The following is a 19383-nucleotide window of genomic DNA, read 5'->3' as shown; positions in this document are numbered from 1 at the left end:
AGACAGCCATACTGGTCAGTTCTGAATTTTAAGGAGGTCCCAGGGTCTGTTTTCCTACTAGTTGCCCCCTAGAAATGGGGACAGAGCAGAAAGTGTCTGTCCAGTCAAGATCCTGAGTTTCGGGAGGGTGGTCCTATGGAAATATTCATAGGAGGTCCTTGGCAGCCCTTCCCTTGCACAGTTAACGGGGTCTCATTGTCTCCTTGCAGTCACAGGGTTAGTTCCCATCAGCCACTGAAAGCTTTCTGCTCCCCTCTCTCCCCCAGGCTGTATTAATGACCCTACCTATACCCTGAACCTTTGTGAAGGGCTATTGTGTACTTTTTGGCCAACCATCCCACCAAGGAGCTCCCAAGGTAGAATATGACCAAGGGGACTTTGTAACCAGCCCCCATCCTCCCCACTCTATTAGGCCAGCCTGTCTCCCTCATGACCACACCACAGACAGGAGACAAGACTCTGGACAGGGGTGAACACCATGGGCTGGCTGTGGCTGCCAGGCCCTACCTCTGGATTACGGCTGCGGAATCATTCTCTCGTTTCCGGCGCTTCCTCTCAGCGTAGCCCCTGAACACCCTGAGAAACCACGGCATGTCATTAACCCCCAGGGTTGCCCAGCACACGGGACAGCACACAGACGGAGGCACGTATTCCCAGCAGAGTGATGACGAGAGGTAGAGGGGACTAGCGTAAGCCAGGGCAAGGAATCATCTGCACAGCACTTGTGGGAGCAACTGGGAACTCAGGGAGAGCAGAAAAGGGGGTTCCCAGCTCCTCCTGCCTCTGAGCCTGCCTGGAAAAGGGGGCATTCCCCCCATCTAGTTGTCTATCTCTCCATCCCCCAGCAGGGCCTTTGTGCTGTGTGTGGGGGACTCTCGGTCCCTTCCACCACACCTCCCCTTGAGGGATGCCTGGTCCCAGGGTCTGAACCTGAACTCCACTGAAGACAGCCTGGTCAGCTCAAACCATGGTAAGGCAAATGGGGGAGTGTGAAAGGGGTTTCCCCAGGAACACACTGAATCACCAGAGGAATCAGAGACGCTTACAAACACACAGAGGGTGACATATCTACTTACGAGATGCTAGAGCCGCAGGAAGGCAGGGAGGGAGAGAGGAAAGAGAAGAGATGATTAGGGAAGGTTAGTTCCAACAGCGGCCCCTCCCTCCAGCCTGATCCTCCTCTTCTCCTCCAGAGCAAGGACCCTTCACTTGAAGCAGCAAGGCTTGCCACATTCTGAGAAAGACTTGGTGTGCACTGTGAAAGGGTGGGAGGGATGGAGCGAGGAGAGGTGATCCCCAGGTCCTTTGGGGTACCTAAGTTCTAGGAAAAACTGAGGGGGAGGGGGTCACAAGGACATGGTAACTATTCATGTTCAGGTGTCTGTCAGGAATTGGCCCATCCAAAGGGGACGGTCCAGATGGCTGTGGCCAAGTGAACATTTCAGTTATAAGGCTCAGATGCTTCCGTGCAGCCCCTCTAGTTTCCCTGGCTGAAATCAGCCTCTCCCTCCTCAAATATTTCTAGAGCACTTTGTCTGGATAGCTCATTTGCCTCCATCACCCTTCTTGCAGGATGCTTATCTGTGCATGTGCAATAGACCTTCCCCTTCCCTCTCCCAGTACAATGCCCTTTTGAGGGCAAGAGCTGTGTTATTTTTTATTATTGAATAGCTAGTGCCTAGCACACAGTAAGTTCCTAAAACATTTGTTAAATTAAACTGCTAAACCCCTCTTCATCCCCACTCCCTATAGCCTTGCCACCGGGTGGCATTTTTAAAGGGTTACAGGATCTTAGGTCCCCAGAGGCCCATAAACTAGCCCTCATGGAGTACTAGTGGCACTTAGAAAGGCAAGACTAGTTCTTAGAGGTGTAGATCCTGGGGGTGATGCTTTCTACATGAGCTCATTCTGGGACCTGTGGCCATGGAGCCGATACTTCTGTAGGGAGACTAACTGGAGCTGACCTTCGGTCTGGAAAATGATGGTCAAGGAGAGATAAGTGTGCCTCAATTTAAGCTAATTCCATGTTGGAAAAATGTGGAGTCAGACCAAAGATAAATTAGGGGGTGATGATTAACAAGAACCTAAATGAATTCTTTGAAAGTTACTTTACACATCAAATTTGCTCCAATGTGTTTAAGGTGGTATTTGATTTATAAAAAATTCAACTAATGAACAGGTTTTTCTGAAAGCATCTATTGCCTATTAACAAGGGGATTGAGGGCTTTCATAACTCCCACCAGCAAAGGAATATTTTGTGGGTTGCTTCAGGGGGCACTGAGCTCCTCATTATAGATGTTTGAAGAGAGAGTCCTCCTGTCATGGGGACTGTAGAGGCAACATCTGCCCAAGCCTGCAGGTTTGTATTAGATGATCTTTGAGCTTCCTCCCAGTTCTGTGAACATAACTGGAGTTCAGGCCCATAGATGAGATGTCAAGTACACTCTGGGATGCTTGGCAGTTAGAAAGAGGGTCTCTAGAAGACGGGGGAAGGACGGAAATTACTGGCACAGTTACGCCCATGTAGATACGCAAATGCCCAAATGCCCAGGATGCACACAGACACATGTTTACAGATAGGTACACAGATACACCTACACAGAGATACACAGAGACAAGTATAGACATACCTCAGCAAGCAGACATACAAACGCTTCATAGCTATATAAACAAATACATTCATACACGGAAAGAAATGTATGAACAAACCCACAAGAAAAACTGCAATCAGAGATATGCAGACCAACATGTAATCAGATACAAACATGGACACACACACAGACAGATAGGCACGGATCCACACAGCCAAATGCCCAGAGGTACTGAGAGAATCAGGACACACAGGCACCTGTAGTCAGATATACAGTCAAACAAACACCACCACACACAGACATGCAACACACGTATATGTGCAGACAGGGCTGAAGTCAGATACATTTAGGCAGAAATGTAGTCCAGTGCATACAGGTAAAAATGCAATCAGACTGACAGACACCCAGACAGACAAAACCAGACAAACATGAAGACATACAAGCAATAGGAAAGTTAGGCAGTCAAGAGCCATATACATGAAGATTGATCTCCCCTTCAGCCCCCATACCCCAACACACACACACACACACACACACACACACACGCACACATGCAAGATGTTGATTTCTATGAACTTTGGGAGGGCATTGTGGTTCAGGTAAAATTCGACTGATTTTCTTAGTGGGAGGAAAGAAACCCTGTGTCCTTTGTTTGGGGGAGGAGAAGCCATAGAAAGAGTCATTAGGTGGGAATGTGGCCCGAGAAGGACACTCGGAGGGAAGGAGAGGCCAATGAACACAATCCAGCTCAAGAATGTGCGTCTCCATCCAATCTTTGGAGGGGACAACTATTCCCCCCTCTGGAGCCATGAGTTACCTAGATCTAGTCTGAAGAGTCTGGATGACCCATGTGGATTCACAGAAGTCCAAAGATGAGCTCAAGAAATTTATATTCAATCCCCGCTTATTCTCCCAACCCTCTTGGGGGAGAGGGGCACATTTCTTTTGCACATACATCTCTCCCACTGCACAATTTTCAAATTGTCCTAGAGAATATATTCCAGAAAATCTGGATCTGGAGGATATATGGCAGGATATGGGGAGCAAGAGGGAAAGAAGGAAATGGTTGCTAAGGCAGGGGCAGAAGGGGATGGAGATTAGGGATACCTCCAAGCACCTTGCATTTGACCCCTGCTCTGGGTTCCCACAGCTCACCACCTTAGCTTAGAGCTCTGGTCTGGAATGCTGTGACAGCCCCTTGATTGCTTCCCCTGCCTCAAATCTCTTATCAATCTGGTCCATCCTACTCACTGTTGCCAAAGTGATTTTTCTTAACACAGACCTAATGATGTCATTTTCTTACTCAATAAACTTCTATGACTCCCTATTTCCTCTGGGATCCAATAAAAATTCCTCTGTTTAACTTTTTACAGTCCAAACTCAACCTTTCTTTCCAGCTTCATTAAGCACACTCTGAAATCCAGCCCTGTTGGCTTTCCCTCTTTTCATTTCCATACCTTTGCATAGCCCATGCATTCCCACCTCACCTCTGCCTCCTAGAATCCCCCTCTTCTAGACTATCTTCTTCATGGAGTCTTTCCTGATCCCCCCAATTGATAGTGCCCACCCTCCAAACTCCCTTGTCCTGAAATACTTGTCTTCTGCATTGAAGTATAAGTTTCTTCACATATGTGCCTGGCAATATGTAAGCACTTTACAAATACTATCTCATTTGATCCTCACAACAGAAGCTTAGGCAAAGAGAGTTTAGGTGACTTTCCCAGGGTCACACAGCTAGGAAGTGTCTGAGGTAGATCTGAACTCAGGTCCTCCTGACTCCAGGCCAAGTACTCTGTGCCATTGTGCCACCCAGCTATCTCTGGTTGGGTAGGGGTTGTCTGCTTCATTGCTCTTGTATCCTCAATGCCCAGCTTAGTGCCTGGCATACAGTAGGCACTTGATAAATGTTTGTTGATTAGTTGACCTCTGAGCCCTGAACCCAGGCAGGTTTAGGGGACAGGCAGGTCCAGAGGGGTCAGATATGGCAGGAGATTTACAACAAAGTGAAAGGAGAAACTGAGGGCAAAGGTTTTCTATATCAGCTCTGATAGCTAGGGACAGGAGAGAAAGCCCAAGAAAGTTGACAGTGCATCCAAGAGTTAGGAAAAATAATAACAGCTGACATTGATATAGCCCTTCCTCTGTGCCTGGCACTTTGCAAATGTGGCTACATTTGACCCTTACAACCACCTGGGAGGTAGGTGCCATTACTAGCCTTATTTTATGGAGGAGGAAACTGAGGGAGGCAGAAGCTTAAGCGACTTGCCCAGATCATATAACTAGCAAGTCAGATTTTAACTCAGGTCTTCATGACTCCAGGCCCAGGATTCTGTCCATTCTGTCACTAAGCTGCTTAATCCTTACACACACTCAAACACAGACACTCATTTTCATAGAAAGAGGTGTGTTCACACACACAGGCACACATGTGTGCACGTACACACATGAACACAAACCTCTATACAGACTTAAACATACATTAACCTGCACATATCCAAAGGTACCAACCCCAGGCCTGTGACTCATTCCCACACAGAGACACACAGACCCATCAAGGAGCATTACATAAGTGACTCACGCTTGCATAGTGGTTGTTGCAGTCTGGAAACTGAAGAGATTCTCCTTGGGGAACCAGGTGCGGACAGGGACCTCATCTGGAGAAGACAAGAGGATGTAGAAAGGTGATAGACTGAGTAAGATGGATTTTCAGACAGAGCCAACACACTGAATTGTTTTTCTTGGCTATGCTTATTTATTCAAGGAAATTCTATTTGGTGTGTGTGGAAGCAGGGGAATGAATGGTGATTGAAAGATTTTGAAAAAGCTCAAGGTTCCAAGATAACCTTCAACTAACAGAGAAGCCTGACTTGATAAGTCTGGGATATCTCTCCTTGTGGGGCCTCATGGGTAGAAAGAAGCCCTTCAGCCAGGCTTCCAGTATTTTTCTACGGTAATGAAGGTCAGAGACCCTGGGCTGGCCTCCCATTCCCATTGAGTTGTCTACCATTAGACTTCTAGGCCCCAAGCCTATAGCCAGAGGATTCTCCTTCCCTGGCCAGGGAATGCTCTGAGCAGCCCAGCCCTGGGCCCTGAATCCTGTCCTTCCCACGTGGCTAAGTGCATCCTAAGACTGTGAATCAATAATGGACCTTAGCGATCACCTAGCTCAGTCCTCTCATTTAAACAGGCCCAGAGAGAAGTGACTTGCCTCAAGTCACAAGATGGTAAAACTGAAGCGCTAGATTTTAAACCTGAGTTAAATATTCGTAGTTTTGGAGTTGGAAGGGATGGCTGTGACCATCTAAATCCATTCAAAAGACTCATGTTGGAAAATGTCCTCCACATCCCCAGAAAGAGTCGATGGAGTCTGAATGCAGCTCAGAGCGGACTATTTTTACTTCATTTTTTTCACGGTTTTCTCCTTTTGTTCTGTTTCTTTTTTCACAACATGACTAATATGGAAATAGGTTTTACATGGTTGCACATATATAACTTATATCAAATTGTTTACCATCTTAGGGAGGATAGAAAAAAGGAGGGAGAAAATTTGGAACTCAAAATTGTATATAAAAAATGAATGTTAAAAATTGTCTTTACATATAATTGGAAAAAATACTACTTAAAAGAGAAAAAAATAAATCCATTCATACCGTGAAAATAATTTTTCTTACACATACCCAACGAATGAAAATGCTAGAATTTGCTAGATCTTGAGTGATGGGGGAGCCCTTACCTCTAAGACAACTGATAACATTTTTGAGTTGCTTTGTTAGGGAATCTTTCCTCACATCAAGTCTAAACTTGTCCCTTCCACCCACAGCTTCTAGTTCTGCCCCCAGAGTCAATCAGAACTCATGGGAAGGGAGAAACATCCTGCCGAAAGGGGACAACCATTGGATTCCTTGAAGACACCTCTCATGCCTCTTATCAATTCCTTCCTTCAGTGAAGTGTGCCCAGTTCCTTCAAATAATTCTCATGTGGCATGAATTCAGGGTCCTTTTGACCTCCTGACTGCCGTCCTTTGGCTGATCTTGAGTTAAACAATGTCCTTCCTAAAATGGGGTAACCCAAAGGGGCACACAATATTATGATAGACATGGACTCACCAGGACAGAGCATAGTGGAAAGATCACCTCCTCATTCTGGACACTAGGCCTCTCTAAATGAGACCCAAGTTCAAAGTTTTCTTGGCTGTTAGATGTTAACTTGAGGTTTGTGGTCCATTAGGACCTTCAGCTCTTTTTCAGATGAAGTGCTCTCTAGCCATACCTACCTTAAGCATAAGAGAGCCTCTTACGCTCTCCCCCACCCCGCACCATTGCCACCCCTTTGCCAGACTGTGAGCTCCCTGAGTGTCTGCCTCCTCCTCCTCTAGCTCCCCTATGGAGGAATTGAAGGAGCTCCTTCTTTTTTGATAACACAAAGCTGGGAGAAGAACAAATACACTGAGCGACAGAGCCCAGATCCAAAAGGATCTCAATGGACCCAATGGAAAAGCATTGGGCTGAATCCAGTAAGATGGAATTCAAGAGGCATAAATGGAAAGCCTTATACTTGAATACAAAAAACAAACAAACAAAAACCCCAAGTATGAGAAGATGAAAGAAGCTCGGTTAGGCAGAATCTGTTCTGAAAAAAATCTTGGGGTTTTAGTCGACTGCAAGCTCATTATGAGTCAGCAGGGTGATGGAGAAACCACAGTGTGATCCTGGGCTGTACGAAGGGCACAGCTGCCAGGAACAGGGCTGTGGTATTTTCCCTGGACTTGGCCCCTGGCACACCTCCTCTGGAGTGCTGTAGTTCTAGGGTCCAAGCATTGAGGAAGAACATTGTGAAGCTGAAAAGTGTCCTGAGGAGGGCAACTAGGATGGCGAAAAGCTCTGAGTCCATGTCATGTGAGGACTGGCTGAAAGGATTGGGATCTGTAGCCTGGAGAGGAGAAGACTGGGGAGGGGGCATGGAAGGAGGCATGATACCTATCTTCAAGGGTCTGAAGGGCTGCCACACAGAGGAGAGGCTACATTTGTTTTGGCTGGCCCCAGGACTCTCCTTTGAGGTCTTTAAGCAGAGGAAGAATGACCATTTGTTAAGCTTGTGGGGGATGCCTTCAGGGGTTGGATCTAGGTGGCCACCAAAGTCCCAACTTGGATGTTCTCTGATCTTGATCCTGCCTCCTTCCCAACTGTGCGCTCTCTCAGAGCTTGGAGCCTATGGGAGGCACTGGCCATCTGGTGGGCAAGGGGGAGGATCTGTAAGGACTGACAGATGAACTGAGGGAGAATGGAAATTTCAGCTCCTCCCTCAGACTTCACAAGTATGGGGTACAGAGTTCAAACTCACCAGACACGCGGTCGATGCTGTGCATCCGCTCCAGCTTCTTGCGACGGCCTGAGGGCTCAGGGGCCTGATGCTGGTCCAGCTCAAAAGACTGCTGGGAAGGGGCCGGGGCCAGCTGGGAGCAGCCGGGACACTCCTTGGAGCCCTGGCGGCTGCCAGCCCAGCTCTTGCAGGGCCGGCCGACACTCTCACTGCTGCCTGAGCCCTGCAGGGGTTGGCTCCGGTGGTGTTCTTCCCGATGCCGGCCTTTCATGACTGACAGCTCGATGCCTTCTGCCTCGGGATCAGACAGCAGGGGTGGCTCCCCAGAGATTGTGTAGACCCTGGGCTTGGGGCCCTCACTTGCTGCCTTCTCACCTGCCGCCTCCTCCAAGAAACCCCCCTCATAGCGGCCATCAGAGATGAGGGAGAGGCGGCGTTTGTTTTGGGAGGCAGGCTGCATCTCAGGGGACTCGTCCTGGCCAGCAAAGGCATCAGCCAATAGGTGATCTGAAAGAGAGGCACCATGGAGGTGGAGCAGGGAGAGATGGGCTCAGGAAGGTGAGGGCACCAGGGAGGGTCAGGGTAGAGACCAGCTCAGAGGCACCATGGCCTTTGTCTATCACCTAACCCAGTCCCCTGCCTCTCACTAGTGACTACCATAAACCATACAGATCTCTGTCTTAAACATTCTTAAAGGGACTCCATGACCTGGGTCCTGATATCTGGTCATAACTGGTAAGGTGTCATTTCTAACCACTAGACCAAGGGTTCTTAATCATTTTTGTCATAAACTGCCTTTGGCAGCCTAGTGAAGCCTATGGAATCCTTTTCAGAACAATGCATTTAAATGCATAAAATAAATAAGATATAGAAGATTATAAAAGAAACCAGTTTATTAAAATACAGTGGTCAATATATATATATATGTATATATATTTAAAAAACAAACAATAAAACCAGTTCAGAGTTGCTCTAAACCCTGAGTTGGTGATATTTTTCCCTATGCTGGGGTCTGATTCCTTCAATCTCTACAAACCCCTTCCCCAGCCACACAAAATCTGTCTGGATGTTTACAGCAACAGGAAGCGTCAGTCTATCCAGAACTCAACGACTCAGCAGCCTCCTTGTCTGGAACCTGGCTGAGAACCAGGAAGGAGGCAAAAAGGGAATCTGAGCAAATCTTCCAAGGTGCACATAGCGATGTTCGAGAGCCTCTCAGAGCCTCCTTATTCTTACTTTACATACAGTTCTAACACACTTTCCCAAACCATGTTAGAAACAGCAAATTAGAAAGGGGGTAAGGGACTATCAAAAGCAAATACATTAATTCCCCTGAGATATGAAAGCTAAAAGTAAGCAGCTTGATATCCAATGGAAGAAACAAGAAAATTATTAAAAGCAGAAATGAGAATTCAGAAAATGAAGTCCTACTCTACATGCCTCAGGAGTTCCTGAAGCCATCAATAATACATCACAGCCAAAGACAACAAGGTGTCCAAAGGAGGTTACATCCTTGTTGGAAGAGGCAGGGTTATTTAAGAGGTGTGTAGGGGATATTGGAGACTAGCTTTCATCATTTTTAAGATGATGAAAGAATAATGAAGTTTAGCGGTTCATAGCAGTAAATAAATTCCCAGCATTCTGAATTAGTCTTTGACTTACTTAGGGGTGGAAGGAAAATGGGGTGGGGTGCAAAAAGCTCTGAAAACCTGGGTTTGGCTCTATGTGCTCCAAATTAGGATGTTCACCCAAAGTGAGAGTGGGTCTGCCCCACAATTGTCCCCAGTCAAAAGTGGACATATGAGCAAGAAGAGATGTGACCAGCTCCCTCACACAAACCTCCCACCATCCTGGGCCATGATCTGAAGAAAGCAAAAGAGTTTTGGGAGGTGCTAACCCCCTGGGATCTCCTGCGTCCAAAAAATAGTAACGTTATAATAATAGCCTCCCATACAATAGTACTAAGATAGATCCTTAAATTTTGAATTAGAACCATGTCTTGTGGTGCTTGGGGCAGGTGTTTGCTGGATGGGAGCCCAGAATCATGTTAGTATTATACACACACATACAACACGTACAACATACAGCACATACACACACTCTCTAGCCCTCTCTCAACTTCCCTCTTCTTTCCCACATAGAGAAAGTAAGAAAACAGAAGCATCACTGTGCTAACTGTGCCTGATTACATCCTTTGTGTGTTGTAGTTCTACATGTTGGGTATTGTGTTGTGTCTGTGGGATTGCACAAAGAAGTATCTATCAGGTGGTAGGCGTGTGTGTGCATGTGCATGCATGCTTGTGTGTGTATATGTGTGTATGTATGCATGCATGTGTGTGTGTGTGTGTGTGTGTGTGTGTGTGTGCATGGTGAGGGGCTAGAAAACAGTAAGAGGAAGTAGGAACAGGCAGGTCCCCACCTCCCACCCGCATACTCACCCTGGCTCCCTGGCTCCCTGTGCTCTCTCTCTCTCCCCTCACTATAGATGTCTTCTCAGCTTCTTGGCCCAGCTGCCCCGCCCAAAGCCTGGTCTCTAGAGGCAGTAGTGCCAACCCTGTGGGGGTGCCAGGAGGCTTGTTGTCATGCCAACGCCCCAGGAGTGTGGGCACCATGGCGATTGGAGCCTCAGAGTCCTCCTTCCAATGAGGCTCCTCCCAAGGGGCCACTAGGGATCCAGGCCCCACCAAGAAGCTCCTCTGCCTTGGTTCTGCCTCTCTACTCCCCCAGGCTCTAGACCTCTCCCCACAAATATGAACGATTGGAAAAGGAAGGACAGAGTAACATACATCATCCTCCCAAGATGTGCAGGTGCACATATGAGAATATTCACAGACCCCACAAGAGCACATAGGAAGAAAGCTGGGGCAGGGATTATGTATGTATACACACACACACACACACACACACACACACACACACACACACACACACACACACACACACACACTACATGGCGCACATACCCATATGCTAGGGAGCTTAATGTCAGAATAAGGAGGCAGGCACAGTATGGAGTCCAGGAAAGCCTGCAAGGAATTGGGCTCCCTCTTGAATAGTACCTGAGGTGGAGGGAACTTGAAGTACTCCCTCCCCCAAGTGAGGAGCCCTGGTTGTTCCTTTAACCATTTCTTCTCCAAAGCACCCCAGTATTTCAGAGCCTATCCTGGGATATCTCCCTGCTGCTCTTTAACTCTGTCCCACACCTCTTCCCTGGCTCCTCTGCCCCCTAGGGACTTACCTGAGCCGTTTCGATTCTCAGGGTGACTTTGTGACAGATACTCCCCAAACGCTCGGGCTGCTCTGGAGGGTAGGAGGCACCAGTAGAAGGCAGAGCACAGGAGAAGGACCAAGGTCAGTAATGGACTCTTCAGGTCCAAGGCCTCCCCCCTATTCCCTGAAAGCCTAGATCACTCCCTCATACTGAACACCACAAAAGCAGCTCCTCCAAGGTCAATCCTCCCAAATCCACTCATGAAGAAAGTCCAGTGCTGGGAAAGTGTGGCCCCTGGTACCCTGGACTACTCTTTTAAAATCCAGTTTCCCTTCAGCCCTTGTGTGTCTAGAATCATGGGGTTATAGGACCACAGATTCAGAGTTGGAAGGGGAATTTAAGAAGTAATCTAGTCTAACTTTCCTGTGAGGTTGAGAAAACTGAGGACCAGATTAATTAGTTGACTTGCTTAAGGTCACACATGTAATAAGAGACAGAGTTGAGATTCGAACTCAGGTCCTATGACTCCAAGTTCAATTATGTCATGTTTCCTCCCAGATATACATAAGGATATGTTAAGGGGTGCTCAGCTGATGTGTGACCCGGCTGTACAAATCAAAGCTATTAATACTGCAGTTGAGATGTCCAGTGAGCTATCAAGCAGGCCACCAGGGGGCAGCACCAACATAGGTTATGCCTAGGCACAGGAGGGACACAGCCAGACCCCCTGTTCATCTCCCAAGAGCATATTTCAGGTGTGCTAACCAACACTATTGTACCTGGTGGGAGGGCAGGGCAGGGAGGGAATGTTCATAGCTTTTGCTGGCTGGGCTGGCAGTGACTACCTGAACCTTTCCCATCTTCATCTGTGCCCACCCCCACAGGAAAAGACATGATGGGGTCAGGAAGGATCTGGACTTCTTTCTACGAGGTTCCATCAGGGAACTAATTAGAACTAACCCCTGGAAAACAGGGAGACACCTAAGGGAGGAGAAGCTGAAAGGGAACAGTACCATCAGCACTAGCCCTGATCTCCCAACACATACAGGTTTCCCTGAAAACTCTCCTCTGAGGAGACGTAAAGGAGGCACAAAGCATGGTTTTTCCTAGGTCTGCTGCTTGATTGTTTTCCCCCAACCAACCTGGAACAGATACTGCTTGAACCCCTTTTGTTATTAATTATAATTTATTCTTACTGTTATTCCAGAGAGTCAGCCTCAAAGCCAGGAAGGCCTGGGTTTAAGTCCTGCCTTTGACACATACTGGCTGTGCTACCCTGGGCAAGCCACTTAACCTCTCACTCTTCTAGAGTAATTCTCTAAGAATAATTTGCAGAAAAGGTGCTGATCTCTGGGAGATGGAATTTCCTCATCTGGGAATTCCCAAAAATCAATGAAATCACCCATCCAGGTCCCATTCTTTATTCTAGTCAAGTGCCTTAGATTAAGCTCAGAGGCACCAGGACTGGACATTGCTGGACGTTGGTCAAAAGAGCTGGAGACTGGCTTAAGGACCAGATTGGTTAAGGGAGTCTGGATATTGGCCTTGGGGCAACAAGAAACCTAGAATCTGGTCTACAACATTGTAACTGGGACAACGTGGGGTAGGCTAGCATTGCGGCCCTTCACATTTCAAGGAAATATAGGGGTTTAGCACTGTAGGAGATGAAATGTTTGGCCCCTGTGCTTAGTGAGTTCCTTCACAGCTTTTTTTAGACAGGCCTGTAATGTGCCTGCCCAGAGCTCATTCATCCAAGGGAACCCACCCTCAGAGAGTGAAACACAAGGAGGGGAGTGGAGAGAGGGATGGAGGTGGCGAAATATGTATGAGAAAGAAGAGGAATTGGAAGGGAGAGAAACGGGAAACCTAAGTAAGGAAAGGGATTCAGAGGTACTGATACCATCAAGAATACAAAGATAGAGGGAGACAGAGAGGCAGTGGCATGAAAAAGGAGTCAAAGCCACAGAGAGACAGAGAGACACAGAAAGATGAGTGGGGGAGGGAAAACGAGCTGAGGTCTAGGCAGGCATTTTTTTTTCTGCAGCCAAGGGGCTCTGGGCAATTCTATTATCCATAATGTAGTGTACATTGGAGACCATTTGGGCTGTCTGTCTGAAGTCAAACTCTGACAGTCTCCACCACCCAGTAGGCAGGCTTGTTAGTCACTCATTCCTGTATCTGGAGAGGCTGAAAAACTCATCAGGCTCCACCTCTGTTGAATGATGGCAATCACTGACCCCTGAGGGCAGCTTGAGGGGTTGTTTCTCTTAGACTCTCCTACCCCCAGACATTTGCTCTTGTACCTCGGAGCAATACTGAACCTGCCTTCTTTGTCCTTTGCTGATTCCGTGGAATCCTAACCTCCCGGGAGTGGGAGACACTTTGTTCGTGGCACCAGTTTTGTGATAGTCAAGGAAACCAAGACACAGATAGTTTTGTCCAAGGTCACGTGGTAACTTGGTTGCTGAAGTTGGCCCCAGGCACCAGGTATCCTGGCCCATTACCCCTCAGGGGCACTTTGTGAACCTTGGGGCGCTGCCGAACTGTTATTACTAAGGCGGGTTATCGGATTCCACGGATCTCCACGGCACGCTAAGCTGCTGTCCGTCCCCAGGCATCTCTCTACCAGCCGGCAGGCCCACATGGCCGGGCTCCCGAGGAGCTCGTTCCCTCAACGCTGAGCAGCCGGGGAGAGCTAGGGGCCCAGAGGTCATCCAGGCCATGCCCTGGCCTCTGCACCCAGCTGGGCCCCAGACTCCGCCGGGGGGCTCCTTTGTGGGCCCCCCCGAGCCTCCCAGGGCAGGTCCCCACCCCCGCCCCAGCACTGGACAGCTCCCCAGCCGCCCCAACTGCGGGCGAAGTCCGCCGGCCCGCCCGAGGGCTGCACGGCCGCGGGTTCGAGTGCCTCTCCTCCGCCCCGGCCCCGGCCCCGGCCCCTCACTCACTCACCGCACTTTGGCCGCCACCGAGGACATGGCCTCACTCCTCAGCGCCTTCCTCTTGGAGGCAGCGGCGCCCATATTCGAGGCCGGGGGCAGTGGCGAGGGCGCGGCATCCCCCCAGCCTGGGGCGCCGCGCGAGCCGGCCCGGGGGCGAGGGGCCTCCGCTTCCCGGGCTCAGCGCTCCGAGCGCTCCGCCAGCTCCGCGAGCCCGCCCGGGCAGCCTCGGCCGCGGTCCCGCATGATGATCCCAGGCCGGCCGCCCCCGCCCCCGGCTTCGCTCGCCGCCCCTGGCTCTCGCGGCCAGCGGCAGCCCCCGCAAGCCCGGGCCCGAGGCGCGCGCTCCCCAGCCCGGCTCGCCCGCCCGCCTCAGCCGCTGCTGCAGCGGGTGGGGAGTGCGTGGGGCCGCGGGCACTCGCTATATGGGTCTGGACAGCCCCGCCCCCCGCGCCTGACGTCACAGGCACGAGGCGGGGGGCGGGGGACACAACTGGAGGGAGGGGGTCGGGGGGAGAGTGGAGAGGAGAAGCATGGGGAGAGGAGGAGGGGAGAGAGGCGGCGCTGGGGGGCTGAGGCTGGGATGGATCGCCAGGAAGATTAGGGGAGAACGCTGGGCAAGGAGTCCAGAAACCCTGCTTCGAACTCCAGCGCGGTCACTATGTGTGACCTTGGGCCAGTCGCTTTACTTCTTTGGGCCTCAGTTTCCTCATCTGTAAAATGAAGAGGTTGGACTGGATTATTCCTAAAATAATCCAGCTCTGGATAAACAGGACTGGAAATGAACCCGGAGATGGGAAGGGGGAGTCAGGGGAAAGAGGGAGGAGAAATGAGGTGGGTCCTGGGGATACTGCAACTGGGTAAGATACGGAGCTGGAAGAGAAGTTAGGACACGATGGACAGTGGTGGGGACGGGGAAAGGAGGGCAGAAGGAAGGGAGGTACAGGTCAGAAAGCCCTTAGTATTCAGAGTTGGAAGGGACTTTGGAAGTCATTGAGTCCTATTCCCTTATTTTGCTGGAGAAACTTGAGACACTAAGAGAGGTAATGATGTGTTCAAGGTCACACAGCAAGCCTGGGGAGGTGAGGCTGGGCACAGGTCAGTTTAGGGTGCTCTCATTCAGTAGCAGGTAAACTCCTCCAAGGTAGCTACTGTTTTATTTTTTGTCTATTTCCCAGCATTTTACACGTAGAAGATATTTTAACGTGTTGAATTGGACTGAGTCTCTTGAGGGTTAAGGCATATGCATCTGTGGTTTTATAAATCAAAGGTTATAAGGTGATGCACATTTTACACAAAGATGCTTTGCTTTACAGAGTGGTTCATCACAGAGTTAGGAGCTCATTAAAAGTAGGGATTTATAATAATGAGTGATACCTTTTAGAGCAATAGTTTCAAACTCACATATGGATTAGTGGGGCCACTAATCCATATATAGGGATCCCCGTGGGCCCTAATTAACTTAGTTTAAAATGTAAATGTCATATCTAGGTTTTAGTGTATTTGTATTTGTTTTGTTAAATGTTGCCCAGTTTCATTTTAATCTGGTTCAGGCTGTACTGGAGGGTGAGTGGACCCCTGTATTTGACACTGCTTATTTAAGAAGTAAGTATTGTTGTATTGTGGGAAGCAAGGTAAACCTGGACGGAGCAGAGGAAAAGAGAAGAGGGGAGAGTTGAATGATGGCGCTGGGGTGGATTGGGGGATGAGGAGCCAATTCCCCAGTCCTTTACTCTATATGTAAATGAGTATAACTGCAACTGAATGAATAACCTCCTGCCCTTTGGGAAAGAGTGAAGGTGGAGGGAGGGAGAGGGAGACTGGGGGGGGGGGGGGGGAAGAGAGAGAGAGAGAGAGAGAGAGAGAGAGAGAGAGAGAGAGAGAGAGAGAGAGAGAGAGAGAGAGAGTGTAGCAATGAAAGCCCGTGACTGGTTATGTGCTACTCCTTGCCCCCCCCCCCCCCCCCCAGCAGGCTTATGTGACGAATTGAGGACAAGGCTTGGTGGTGAGGGAAGTAAGCCTGTTTGGGCAGGAATCAAATCTAGCTTTTGGTTTTGTGGGAGGTCCAGGGAGTCACTCCCCCTTCTCTTGTCCCCCGCTCCAGTGCCTTTTCGGATCGCTTCTCTGCTCCACAAACAGCTGGCTGCAGCAACAGCATGCAGGGGCTGGGAAAATGACAACAGCCTCTGCCTTTGGGCTATGCTCTCATGTCCAGGCCGGTACAGGCAGGGGAGTGATCAGCACCAAGCAGGGCGGATGGGCTTGGGCCCAATCACCCTCCTGGGGATAGTGGGTCAGAGGTGTCTCTGTTCTTGGAATCCTCCAGTTACTCAGGAAGAGGCCCTACCGCTGGATGATGTGGGGGATAGGAACATTCTAGACCCTCACCATGGTGGGCAGCCAGTGAATGTCACACACACACACACACACGTATATATACACATATTTATTAATAAACTAAACTGTATGTTGCCTTTTCAGTTTCCTACATCTTTCCATCCTCAGCCTCAATCTTGTCCATCCCTGAGAGGAAAGAGGCTGCTTCCCATATTGAGCTGGTACAGAGGAATCTCCTCCCCAGAGACCTTTCAGAGGCCACAGACTGGAGGACTGGGACCTGGGAAATGAGCATGGAGTAGAATGCCTCATTATGGTGGCATCTCCCAACTTTGTTTCTTAAGAGGCTTGTCGTGGGCCTTAGGGTTGGGGGTCCTAGATGCATCTACAATGAAAGACTGGCTTTCAGGGCCCAATCCCAGTACTTTGGCTCACCCTTTTCAGGTTGTTCTTTTGTGGTTGATTAAGGACATGAAAAAAGAATAAATACTTTGGGTACTTAGTCCTAGAAAGGAGAAATGGAGAATCTGGCTTGGTCAAATACTTTATCCTGACTCCAGGAGGAAAGGATTGGAATGGGAAGATGGAATAAGTCTTAAATGGCCCATCTCTCTCTCATCAGGGTCCTAAGTCTCACACTTAGCCCAGGAAGAGAATGGCCCTAGGTGGGTAACCCAGACCACAACAAGCACTTGAGGGTGAGTGAAGGCAGTCATACTACCTAAAGACTCTCCTAGAGGAAGACCCTTGATAGAAGCAATTGACCTGCCTGAGAATCTCCTGCACTCCTACTCTCAGGACCCTTTCTCCCATAGTGGTCTGAACACTAAGGGAAGGAAATTGTTTCAAGTCTTTTAACTGCCTAAAACCCAGCCTAACCCCAGACTCCAAGGTTTCCAAAGGTTTCTTCCCTGACCAATGTTCCTGTGTAGCTTCTCTAACAGAGTCAACGAAGAAGTACTTCAAGGGCAGTCCAAACTATACAAAACCACAGTAACATGGACCTCCTTTTTCCCAGCCTCCTTCCTACTCTCAAACCACAGTAAATTCCCTTCCTTGATCTCCCTCATTCCCTACCCCACCCCCAATCCTGGGGGATAGCATCACATAGCTGGTCAGTGATGTGGCTGGGCAGTGTAGAGGAAGAGGTCAGATGTGTCCATCCCTCTCACAGATGCCCAAGATGGCTTCAGGAGAAGAGATGGTGGCTTCATTCCAGCAGCACCAAACATCAAGGTCTCAGCCTCCTAATCGAGAAGCCTCATGACCCCTTGGAGGGGAACAGGGCTCTTAGGAATCCATGTCTGAGATGGCAGAAAAGGAGTCAGATAAGTGGGAGCTGATTTGGGAGGACTGGCTGTGTTTCCGGATCAAGATATCTTCTTCCTGAATGCAAACATGAGGCCTGGACTGTTAGTATTAAGGGGCACGCAGTCTTCTTGACTCTGGCCCAGAGCCTGCCACATTTCAACAGAAATACATACTTTGAAATATTGTGTTTTCTTCCCAAAGGAAACCTGGGAAGTTTGGGAAGTCTCCCTTAAGCCTTCTGAATCTTGCTTCTTTTGGAGCAACTTGGGGGAATCTACTGAGGCAGCAGATACCACTTTAGCAACACAACTCAGGAAATAACTAGGCCAGGAACACAGGGAGTGTATTCTTTGTAGGGCCTATCATTAAGCAATATACACTAAGGGGAGACAGACAGCTTCCCCTTAGCCCAGTAGGACTGATCCTGAGTAAGTCAGGTTTGGGGACTAGGAAGGTCTAGGTTCTAAGTGACCACTCCCTAAGGCAGAAAGGAAACAAATGGCCTGTGATTACCTGTGTTTTCAGGGCAGAGAACAGGTTAGTGCTATAACCCTGCAAGAGTTGGCAGGCCCTCCCCTGCCCCACCTCCACCTGTGGGGTTTCTGTCTTATCTGCCTGAAAGTGTCCAAGGATTACTTTTCTATGTTCTGAGGGACCAGAGAGGGGAGAGGGGTGTCAGTCTTACTGAGTCCGAGTTATCTTCATATGTAGCTTCACTGTGAGAATCTTGTTTTTCAGTGCTCTGGAAGGTGATATATTCATCCTTAGGGAAGTCTAGGATCTCCTCTTCATACTCAGTCTGGTAGTCAGATTCATCTAGCAGATAAACAGAAACATCCTGTTGTGTCCAATGCCTAGGGAGGGTGGAAAAGATCAGCAGAAGAAGCAGGGCTGGGGTTAGGGGGCACCTGATGGGGCTTGTTGGGTCGCTGAACCTCAGAGGCCGAAGAGGCCTCAGAGTTTACTGAGCCCAATCTTTACCTGAACAAGGCTTCTCTCTTCAAAACGTGTGACAAAGGGTCATCCAGCCTCCCCCGAAGGGACTGGGCTCGATGATCTCTCAAGGTGCCCACCTGTGCCAGCTCTGGGCAACTCTAATAGTTAGAAAATTTCTTTTATATTCTACCCTCCAACTCCTTTGTTCTGGATCTTTTCAAATCTCAGATCTTTTCCAGGCTACACACCCTTGGCTCCTCTGATCACTCTTCACCTCACCAGCCCAGTTTCTCTTGCCCAGACCTTTTCTAAAATGTGCCCAGAATGAATACATCACTAGAGATGCGGCTCAGCCGGTAAGAAGGCAGCAACCCTAGCGCCTCCATGTTTTGGAAACCATGTCTCTCAGAGTCACTGTTTAGTTCACTTTTGTCACAGGTGACTCATATTTAGCTTCCTGCATACTGAAACCCCTGAGAGTCTGGCTGTGGAAGAAAAGGGGGGAGGATATGATTTGGGAGAATCAGAAAGCCTTAATCTCACATTCAGAAAGTAACTACTTTAAAATCCATTATCCTTTCTCTTCTCAGTGGATAGGTGAGCAATGGTATGAACACTCAGTGAATCTTCTTGATTTACTAACTCTCTCAAGGGGCTTCCCAGGCTGACATGAGCGTTACAGGGGTCAGAATGCACTAAGGAATTCATGGTCAGTTCAAACAAAGACCTCATTTAGAATCA

At 49.0% G+C, this 19383-nt stretch overlaps 2 protein-coding genes across 12 annotated transcripts in view; both read right to left on the bottom strand.

Moving 5' to 3' along the window:
* The window catches only part of NSMF (NMDA receptor synaptonuclear signaling and neuronal migration factor), a 32909-nt gene extending 18501 nt beyond the window's left edge, over positions 1 to 14408 (bottom strand). Inside the window, exons 1-5 of one of the 7 annotated variants that reach the window (XM_072633182.1) lie at positions 14072 to 14408; positions 11150 to 11211; positions 7933 to 8418; positions 5170 to 5245; positions 508 to 576 (exon numbers count right to left, since the gene is read on the bottom strand). In XM_072633182.1, coding sequence (XP_072489283.1) covers positions 508 to 576; positions 5170 to 5245; positions 7933 to 8418; positions 11150 to 11211; positions 14072 to 14142 — 764 coding nt within the window. In that variant the 5' untranslated portion in view covers positions 14143 to 14408. Of the gene's footprint in view, positions 1 to 507; positions 577 to 5169; positions 5246 to 7932; positions 8419 to 11149; positions 11212 to 13447; positions 13818 to 14071 lie in introns of those variants that run through there. The other 6 variants (XM_072633179.1, XM_072633178.1, XM_072633176.1 and 3 more) reach the window with 6 other exon arrangements.
* Positions 14409 to 16489: 2081 nt separating this feature from the next.
* The window catches only part of PNPLA7 (patatin like domain 7, lysophospholipase), a 216904-nt gene continuing 214010 nt past the window's right edge, over positions 16490 to 19383 (bottom strand). For all 5 annotated transcript variants that reach the window (XM_072633166.1, XM_072633168.1, XM_072633169.1 and 2 more), the window contains 2 exons: positions 18392 to 18522; positions 16490 to 17781 (listed from right to left, as the gene is read on the bottom strand). In XM_072633166.1, coding sequence (XP_072489267.1) covers positions 17686 to 17781; positions 18392 to 18522 — 227 coding nt within the window. In that variant the 3' untranslated portion in view covers positions 16490 to 17685. The remainder of the gene's footprint in view (positions 17782 to 18391; positions 18523 to 19383) is intronic.

This window comes from Notamacropus eugenii, chromosome 1 (assembly GCF_028372415.1).
Source record: "Notamacropus eugenii isolate mMacEug1 chromosome 1, mMacEug1.pri_v2, whole genome shotgun sequence".
Taxonomy (NCBI): domain Eukaryota; kingdom Metazoa; phylum Chordata; class Mammalia; order Diprotodontia; family Macropodidae; genus Notamacropus; species Notamacropus eugenii.
This window is presented reverse-complemented; position numbering and strand designations above follow the sequence as displayed.